General features: G+C 35.7%; 1 protein-coding gene across 5 annotated transcripts in view; it reads right to left on the bottom strand.

Moving 5' to 3' along the window:
• Positions 1-10,828, bottom strand: part of LOC106456946 (axonemal 84 kDa protein-like) — a 63,357-nt gene that overhangs the window by 11,333 nt on the left and 41,196 nt on the right. For all 5 annotated transcript variants that reach the window (XM_022382742.1, XM_022382740.1, XM_022382743.1 and 2 more), the window contains 3 exons: positions 8,998-9,160; positions 8,431-8,537; positions 391-473 (listed from right to left, as the gene is read on the bottom strand). In XM_022382742.1, the coding sequence (XP_022238450.1) occupies positions 391-473; positions 8,431-8,537; positions 8,998-9,160 (353 nt within the window). The remainder of the gene's footprint in view (positions 1-390; positions 474-8,430; positions 8,538-8,997; positions 9,161-10,828) is intronic.

The raw sequence follows: 10,828 nt of genomic DNA, 5'->3' as shown, positions 1-10,828 counted from the left end.
GAGTGCCACATTCTTACTTGCTGTGGTTTGTTGGTGTGTATTAACAAAAAGTTATGATATCTAATCAAAAACACCTTAGATGTGAAGAAAAAAATGCAGCCATAAAAGGATTGAGTGTGCGACTTAAAGGAATGAAATCAAAATTGGCAGCCAAACTGGTAGCTACACTTATAGTATTGATAAGAATTCTACATCAAATATTCATTCATTAGTAGCTAGGCTGCCTATTTTGTTTTACCCACCATCCTTTGTTACTCTTTGCCATACTTATATAAAAGCATGTATCATGTTCTAAGCAGAAAGGACATGTGTTAAGAACTATAACTTATTAAAAATAATAACAAAAGAACATGAGCATTTTGGCTAAAATTTATTACAGATACAGCTTACTTGGTATGGAAGATTAGAGTACTTGTTAAGCATAGCTCCTATGATTCCAAACTGTGCTGACTTGAAAGATAAACATCCTTCATCTGGAAAAAAAAATAGTAGGTGAAATATCTTTCAATTGAGAGGTCAAATTACTCAGACTTATTATATTTTATGTAATCATAATTGTGCCTTTTAAACAATAAAGTCTTTTCTCAGAAATAAAAAACATATATGCTTACAATATCTTATACATTTTTAAAACCAAGTGTAAAAACCTTTGGAGATTATCATACACTGTAACTTGCAAAGTTTAAGAAAATGTTCAGAAATTAATATACTGGATGGCTTAAAAATTCTGTGAAAAAGTATGAGCCTTCATTTTCCCTAAAAGAAATAACTTTCCCAAATAATTATTGTGTGTGCAGATTCTATTGTAACTTCTACATTAGTTAATAACTTTTAATGTCATAAAATTTCTATCTGTTTTATACAAAGTTGTGGTTTATTCATGTGTTATAGTTAGAGCATAGGCAATAGTACATCTATATTTTACAAATAAATGTTATAAATTTATATTCTTAGTAAATGGTGTATATGTTTACATTTTCCTATAACAAAAATGTATTTCTGATAATACTTACCTCCTCTCATACTTTACCTTTATCATGACAAAAGGTTCTATTCTTTACTGTTTAAGTAATGGTACAAATTCTATCTTGCTTGCTCCAATATTTATACCCCACTATATTGCCTATAGTGATTAAAATCTTGTGACTCTCTCCATTTACATCAATGCGCCTTCTTTACCCGATCCACATATAAGCTCCCCGTTATTCTTTCTCATTCACTTTTCTGAGACTGGCAATATTATCAGACCTGAACACTGGCTATCATGGGGAGGAAGGGTGGGATTGTATGAAAGAAGGTAAGTATTATCAGAAATATATATTCGGTATAGGAAAATGTAAACTTCCGAAACACAGTTCTACTCCCACACTGAGAAGGTGGAGAGGCCGGTGAGGGCAAAATCCACACAGAAAGCATCTGCATAGAAAAACAGGTGTGCAAAATTGGAATATAATAAAGCACACTTGTGGGGCTCTGCACTATCTCAGGAACAGGTATGCTTTTCACCCACATAAAATGAGATCTAAATTTGGGCGGTAAAAATCAACCCGGCTACAGAGTCAACAATGTTCATTATTATGATGAGATCCATCCAGGCCCCAACTGCACAGATAAGGTTCCAAGGTGTAGTGGCTAGGGCATAGAGACCGCAATATGATATAATTGTAAAATAGGAACATGATATGAAGGGAATCCAACCTAAAGGTTAAAGGATGTTGCACGTTGAGCCACCGGAATTACAAAGAAAAGGTAAGCAACACTTAAGTGGACAAATGCTCACTTCAACTTGAAGAAGCACAAAATGCAACAAACTGAACTCAGAATTATGGGCCTAGGCACCCAACATGAAAGTTACTGAATATCACATGTGAGTCACCAGAATTATGAAGGGAAGACAAGCAATACCCACATGGACAAGTCTTTCCCATAACCTGAAGAAGCACAGAATGTAACTAACCAAACTTAGAATTACAGCCAATTCATGTCTCACTCAACCTGAAGAAACAGAGATCATCTGGCCTGGGATTATGAACCAAAATCTTAATTCCTCAACCTGAGAAGCAAAGCAACACTCCTGCCTCCGGAATTAAGAGGAGGATGTAGAACAAATGAAGTTCAACCAATGGCTCATGGATGTGATGCTCCGCATGCAGAATTATGAGGAGTCAAGGACCCTCTTTCTTGATCCTGGAAAGTAAGAGAATGATGAAAAGAAGAGCCACACTCACACAACTGGATAGTGAAGTGTCATCTCTGAACCAGAATTATGAAGAGGCTCCCACTTAAGCTGGACCGGCTCCCCACCTGACATCTGGGAAAAACATTCAGGGTTAAGGGTGGAAGAGTATCCAGCTTTGCTCTCTTCCCCTTGAGTAGAAAAAAGAGCACAAACATCACTTAGGAGGAATAAACCTGTGTCCACCACTCCAGCAACTGGAAACTAAGAGTGGTAAGGACTCCCTTGCTCCACTAGCAGAGAGGGGGGATTCACATTGGGGAGTCCTGAGGGACAATGCTCTGGAGACAGTGCAATAGGAGAACCACATTTCCTAGTTTGAAAAGCAAACCGATGCTGATTTGTTCAAGTCAGGGGTTAGCAAGAATGGGCAAAGTCCCTTTATACTTTACTCATGATAGTCCATGAGTGACGGTTCAGTATTGCATATTAGATTTGATATATAACAATTGTTCACCACCCGGAAAATGTGTCAAGGCGATCTCGTGGAACACCCCATCTCAACAGAGCTCCTTTGTACCAGGAATTTAGTTATTAGTCTACTAGTAGCTAGTGCAAATTTGTAAAAGCATATCTGACCAGGAAACAGTCACTACTGAGTGAGATCCAAATGAGGATGATGAGAAGGTCACTGAAAAGGTATAGAATAGTACAAAAGAAATGATGTTACTCACCTTGTCACAATTAAGTCAGGTCATGCAGAATAGCCACGGGAGTAGCTGCAACCCATCAGAGTAGGAGACTACTAAATCATGTGAATAGTGCAATATAATGGTATTAGTTGTGGTCCACACACCAGCCTGTACAATCTCCTCCAGCTTAATGATGCAACCAAGCTGCTAGGGACATAAATATATGTTGAACTTGATGAGATGAGACCCTAAGAAGTCTCTGCCCATCCAATGAAAGACCAGAGTAAGATGTCCAAACCAACTGATGAATCCAAGTTGTCAAAGTGACAGGGGATAAGTCGTATGATATCTACAGGATCCCAATGGATAAATAACTGGCGACATGTGGTTAGAATAAAAGATGATCCAGATCTGAATGATCATACAAATGGGAAATGGAAGGAAGATGAACAGGAGAGAAAGCCTTATCTCATTCCCTAGCTACTGCAGTTTTAGGTTGAAAGTACCTGTCTGGATATGACATAACATAGTTGAAATGGTACAGTGTCCTGTGAACATGAAGTGCAAAAACATCTGAACATTGACGTACACTAGACAATAACAGAAGAAAATATGGCTTAAGTCAAAGATGATATTGCGAACATGACCCCAAAGGTACAAAAGGTTGACATGATCATGCATGGAGAAACACCATGATATCCCAATTAGGAACTTGGAAAGGGTGACGTGGATAGATAACCCAAAATGATTTCAAAAGTAATGACAAAACTGGGGACTCAAAAATTTTTATACTCTTAGAAAAACGAAAAGTAGCTGATAAGGCAACAGACAAAAGCACCAAACCTGTGTCAATCAATACAAGTCAAAACTTGAGTGACATGTGCACAGTGGGATGAAGTCGAAGAATGCCAACTGCTGGATGAAATATGTCCAACTGAGGCTGATGTAAGAGAGATGGTCAGGGGAAGAGGTTGACACTCCTGTAGATACTGGAGAAGTGGAAACCAGGCCTGACTCGGCCAATATGGTGCCACCAGAAAAACTGGACAGGACATGGAGCGAATCAATGCCAGAACCTTAGAGAACAGACAAATCAGAGGGAATGCATAAAGATGAAGACCCATCCATGGCTGAGAGCATCTACTCTAAATGCCAGAGGGTGAGGTACTGGAGACCAGATGGACAAGAGATGAGCATTCCAGTGTGTGGCAAAAGCATCGATCTGTGGTGTCCAATGAAAAACTTAAGGATGAAGCATCTGTTCTGTAGGAAGAGCTCTGTTGGGATGAGATAACTGGTCAGCTACTAAATTCATTACTCCTGGAACCTGACAAGCAAGGAGAACAATCTGTTGTTTGTGTGCCCAAAGGAAAAGATACACTGTTTGAAAACAAAGAGATTTGGAGTGAGTGCTCCCTTGTTTTGAAATGTACGAGACTACTGTGGAATTGTCCGAATGAAGCATTACCACATTCCCTCTCAACAATTCAAGACTCTGAGTCAAAGCAATTTGAACTGCTAAAGTTCTAAGATATTGATGTGAAGAGAAGGTATATTTACTGTCTAAAGACCCTTGAATTCCATATTTTCAATACAAGCACCCTATCCCTGAAGAGAAGCATTTGTGAACAGATGTGTCTCTGATTATGGAGGTGATAGAGGGACACCTATTTCTGTATTGTCCCTGTTTAACCACCAGTTGAGATCCAGCACACTGGACAATCCAGCACATCTGTGCAAATGTTCCACTAGTCCCATAACAACCATTGAAGAGCCCTCATGTGGGCCCAACATAAAGGAATGCCCACATCCCTGAAAGAGATAGAACTGTGCATGCTAATGGAGAAGGAGACAACTAGATTTGAAGAATCACCAGTTCTATGGCCTGAAGGCATAAAGGAGAAGGTTGGCCCCTGTTTAATCTGCAATTGAACCCTCCCCCTAAATGGATGAGATACTGTGTGGGAGTAAGAATAGACTTCTTTTGATAAGATAACCAGCTCTCGCAGCTCCTGATAACAGAGTTTGAGTGTGCAGTTTTGCCAAATAGCAGTATGGGGTGAAAAGAAGCCAGTCGTCCTTGTAATGGTGAGTGTGAATGCTGAGGGAGTGAAGATGACAAGAAAAAGATCTGACTATTCGGCAAAAAACGTATGGAGCAGATGTAAGGCTGAATGGTAGAGCACAAAACTGAAAAACCTGGTTGTCGTGCACAAGGTAGAGATAATGCTTTCAAGACTTGGCAATTGGGATATGAAGGTAGGTATCTGCGACATCAAATTTTGTGATCCATAGTCCGGGTGAAAAGACCCACCAAAGGGCAAGAAAGGACTACATTGTAAAGCAAGGATGCTAGAGGAAACAATAGAGATGAGAAAGGTCGATGACCAGTCGCCAATTGTTCAGTACTACAAACAGCTGAGAATAAAAACTCTTGAAAGAGGAGGTGATGTGCTCTATGGCTTCTTTGTGCAGAAGATCCTGGATGGCTTGTGCTTGACGGTTAGAAGTAAAAGGGTCCTTGGGGAGTGGAAAGCCAACCGGTATGAGAGACAGAGAAGGAGGAGGCATGAACTGAATGATCAATCTGCTCCTGAGAACTTGAATGACCCACTGGTGAACGTCTCCCACCGGATCTGATCCAATAAGGTAGTCACTGATGATGACATATGTGCCTCACCCTGAAGGAGAATCCCTGCTGGTAAGGTAGAAATCACTCTTATGTTCCAATGGATTATGGCACTGAAGCAAGAGGTCTGGAAACTCGATTGGGAGATGCAGTAAACCATCCTGTAAAAGAACTAGGGGACAGTCGAGAAGCCAGCATAAAAAGTGAAGAATGTAGACATGCCACATCTACACAAGTTTCCACAGAGCCTGGAATTCCCACAAAAATAAACTGTCTAAGAAAAGGAGCTTCTCTGAGATTTCTAAGAGCTGATGTAGGAAGGCAAACTCCCTCCAATACAGCATATCTTTCCAAGAGATCCCAATAACAAACCAACCAAGAGACCAAGGAGAGAGAAAGCAGAAGCCGATAACCTGACCAAAGTGGAAGTCAACGTAGTCGACTATGATTCTCCAAAATTTGAGCAGGAGATTTATGATTGGTCTCAGAACAGCTGCAAAGATGATAAAAAATGCAAAACTGGTGTGACAGATGAAATCTGGAAAACAGATGATTAAGATGAACAGTGGCATTTTGACTAAAACCACAAATAAGAAGTATAGGGTCTAACCTCTGAGAGTCCAAATAAGGGTTCTCCAAGTGATGGAAAGCTAAAGCATGCTGATCCAATAAATGAGAAGTACAAAGCATAGCAGCACCTTCCCTCAATTGATCTGCAAACCTCCTTGCATGAACAACAATATCTGGCAAAATTAGAAGGACCAGGTAATCAGACAAACTAGTTTCTCTCAGTAAAGAAGGTGAAGATTCATAAGTCACATGAGAAATACTCAAAACATTACAAACATGGTGTACTAGTTGTAAAAAGGGTGCAGGAGACAGAATGTCCATCTGAGGTTCAGGAGTAGCTGTCTGAGCAAAAAAAGATGTTGGAAAAATAGAGTCTAAGTTCTAGTTAGTCCACCCTTGATCTCCCACAAACTCAGCCTTGGGACCAACAGGAGAAAAACATCAGACTGCAGGTAAGATTCCACCTCTCTGCTTATAAGGAACTGTATGTACTCTGTGTTAGGTGCCCCCCTCCCCAAGCACCAGAATAACGTTAGACTCGTGAGGTGGTAGAGGAGGAGCATCAGGCGACTCCGTGTCTGAAACGTGAAGATAAGTATTCATATTTGAAAAATGTCTCTAAAATATTTTGTTGTTGTTGTTATCACAAAATTAAGAAAATAAGCAGGAAACTCAAGCCCCATGAAGATTATATAAAACAATTCAAAAGAATGTTTTGGAAAGGTAGTAATAGCACTGAAGAAAAACTCACAGTAAACACATAAGACCATCTTTGTGATTTTTTGTCATTGAGAAAAAGTGAAGAAAGAATAATGGGCAGTTTATAGGCAGATCAGGTACAGAGGGTGCATTGACATAGGTGAAGAAAGTCATAAGATTAAAATTACTAGGGGAGATTTTATGGGGTATAAAGACTGGAGCAAGTGAGGTAGAATTCATACCAATGCTTAGATGGGCAAGGAAGAGAACCTTTAATTTACTCTATCTACAGTAGATTCTAGATGTACTTATAAAATTTCTGCTATCAATGTTGTTACTATATAGTATATGAATGGTTTCTTTCTTGCAAAGCAAAGTACATTGATAGAACCTATATCAATTACAAAGAAAAATTAACTTATTTTATATTTAAACATTTTCAAAATCAGCATTTTAATCAAAATACATATGCCTTGATGTATTCTTAACACATGACTGATAGAACTTGGTGCACAGAGAAGATTTAAATCATTAGTTATATTTCTTTTTATCGTTTCACAGGTTGTGAAGTGAAAGCATTGTACAAGTATATACTTAATGAGCTTTGGAGATACTGCTCCTTTACAACTTGTATATAAATCATCCATTCAATAGTGTACATTCCATAATGAGTGTTTTAATGTACATATACATACATCTAAAAATCATTAGCTAAGCAAGGCCAATGCAATGTTAAAGCCATATGTTTATATAAACTCTATAAATCTTACTTATGTTAAGGTACAATAAGTTCCCATTAACTCTGTTACCCATTTCTCCCTCCAATACATAATAAGTGGTTCCTTCACCTGTTAAAACAGCTGCCTAATACTACAGTAACTACCTCTAATAAATGTCACTATACCTTACCTATATCTTACACAGAAAAAATGCAAATATCACATATAGTGATACTATAAATTAAGGGAATATTTAATTAAATATCAATAATCAATTAATGAATTTTATCAGTGACAATCTTAATATTAAATATTCCATGCACTCCCCTCCACAGAAAAAAGCATACTTTAAAAGTGCACTTTATCATATTTCTAAAACTTAGTGATAATTGAAATATTTATAAATAATAAATTAAGAAAAAAAGAATTTTTTTTGTTTTATCTTATGTGCAATACAAAAAAAAACACTTTTGGAATTTTTATTGATTAAAACACGTAATAATTTTTAGTTTAAAAATTGGTAAAGGAGCCAAAATCTCAACAATAATAAATAGTTTTAAAACAAGATAAATCTAAAAGAATTTTTAATTTACAGTTGTATCATAACATGAGCTTAGAAGAATATTTTCATTTAATTTTGTCCCTGCTTAAGCTGCACACCGAAAAACATAATTACTAAAATACTTCTAAAAAATTACAAAAAAAAACAAAAAAAAACTAACAACATGCACACATTCATTCCAATTAGATCTAACTTTTTCTTTTTATCAAAAATACTGCAATACTTAAAAAAAATGTAAAAGTAAACAAATTCAAGATTTAATTTTCTTCAATCTGTAAGTAAGTTAAACTGATAATAAAACTTAATGCCAAAGATACTATAATAAATATTAGTTACTGTATAGTGCATTTTGTGTAAAAAAAAAAGATTCAAATAAAAACTACCTTCATCATATTTCACATCATAGATTCCACTTGTAATCCATTTCTTTTTCTGATTATCCCAAAATACTGGATTTGGCTGACCCAAATATAAAAAGGAAGAAGGAAGTCTAGAAGAGCATAAAAGTTTCATCCACATTAAAATAGGAGAGTAAAGGAAGAAGAAATAAAATCATATAAAAAAAAAGGTGAGAGTAATATACAGTGGAAATTTCTATTAGAGTTAGAAAACCTTAAAATCTTGTCAACAAGCACATCTTGAACAAAATATGAAACTAAAATACCACAATTAATCTTAGAAATAACTTAAAAAACGTTTGCCCAATATTTTATTGAAGTTTTAGACTAACTATGCCCTATAAACATGACAATGTTTAGCTTTTTATTATATAAACTATGAAAATTAGCTTCTATTTTATGCACATTGTCAAAATAAGAAATGCAATGATATACAACAGCAAAAAACTTACAATATGAACCGATAAGGAGCTTATTCTAGAATCAGTAGAAATATCTGGGATATTTTCTAAATATTAAATATTTGGAAGAACAATAAGAACATTAGCTTACTTTATAGTTATTAGAAAGGTTTGTGACATCTCTTGTTCATATCGTTTCACTTCAGCTTCAACAAATTCGGCTGCAGCTGTGGAAGTCAACCCAGAGGGTGGGGACTTTGGTGGAACAACATTTAATTTATATGGCATGTGAACAATGTCCTTCCTTTCTTCAACTAAGAACAGAATTATACTGCTCATCAAAAACTATTCAAAAGGCAAAGAACATTTAATATTTGTGTATTATACTGAATACTTTAATGATTTATGTAATACAAAAATAATAATAAAAAGCAAAAATAGGTTAGCATTAACAAAATGTAAAGTTTTTGTAAAAAAAATACCAATAACAAATATTCTAACATTTAATTTTAGTTGCATTGCAATATTATTTAATGAACGATACACACTTTACTCAACAAGTAAAATTACATTATAATGATACCATTAAAACCATCTGACCAGCATGATGTTAGACTGACCAGTTTGTTTGAGTATTGTTCATGCCACTACTCTCCTGGACTACTAAACTGAAAACTTCAGTGGAAAAGAAAGAGAAATTAACAATAAAATCTAATAATTTACAAACTAAAGCAAAATCAATTTAAAGAGAAAGTTTCATATAATCAATAATGAGAATACAGTTTATCAACATTCTACCCTTAGGGCTGCTTGAAAACCAATATTACTAAGGAATTATATATAACTTCTTACAGTTTAACTGATTTGAAAATTTTAGAGGGCTTGGTTTGTTTGAATTTCACACAAAGCTACACGAGGGTTATCTGTGCTAGCTGCCCCTAATTTAGCAGTGAAAGGCAAGATGAAAGGCAGTTAGTTATTACCACCCACTACCAACTCTTTTACCAATGAATAGTGGGATTGACCGTCACAATATATCACACACATGGCTGAAAAGGTGAGCATGTTTGGTGGGATAGGGATTTGAACCTGCAACCTGTAGTTTGTGAGTCGAGCGCAATAACCACCTGCCAATTTTATATAGAAGATCCACAGAAGCTAAAGTATAAAAACTTGAGTAAATATTTTTAAGTTAAAAAATCAGACTGACTACCTAATAAAATACAGTGTATCCATTCCTAAGCCTATAATCTTCCCATATCTGCTGTTTCTCAGAAATGTAAAATGTACATAACATTAAACTTGTGTCAAGTTGTGAAATAGCCAATTCTACTATTATTTTATGGTTTTGTTTACCATTCATTTATTATTCATTCTGTTGTTTGAATTTTTAGTTACATTAATGCACTAACTCACCTTCTAGCTAAAGCATGTTGATTTTGAGTATGTATGTACAGTGTAGCCCCGTTATAACGAGATTGTTGAGGTCCATAAAATGTCATAGCGAAACAAGCGGGGTTGCGCTAAATTGGGGTTCAAGAAAATCACTGCTCAAATCAGGCAAGAAAAAAGAAGATTGTGTAAGTACTTTATTTCTTATTTCTCATATTTATTCTTTATTTATTATTATAAAAGTAACTAAAATTTAGATTTTTTTTTGGTGGTTATGAGGTTGGTCGAATTGACCTATACCGTTTTGAGCTAGGGTTGAGAAAATAACATAAAAAGTATAAGGATTTAGTGAAAAAGAAACGTTTGAAATGCATTTAGGAGGTTTTAGGGATTACACAAAGGAAACTTGAGATTTTTTAGATGACGAAACGTATTTTTAATTTTGACATGAAAATCACTTTGCACTCAGACTAGTTAAAGAAAAAGAATCGATATTTTCATGAATAAGTTTAAGTAAAAATGCTTCATTATAAAATCTGATATTTTGTGTGCAAAAGGCTTCTAATGTTTACTATAAGTCTACAAAATTT

The sequence above is a fragment of the Limulus polyphemus genome, unplaced genomic scaffold, assembly GCF_000517525.1.
Source record: "Limulus polyphemus unplaced genomic scaffold, Limulus_polyphemus-2.1.2 Scaffold274, whole genome shotgun sequence".
NCBI classification, from domain to species: domain Eukaryota; kingdom Metazoa; phylum Arthropoda; class Merostomata; order Xiphosura; family Limulidae; genus Limulus; species Limulus polyphemus.
Note: the sequence above shows the minus strand (reverse complement) of the source record. Positions and strands in the feature narration are given on the sequence as shown.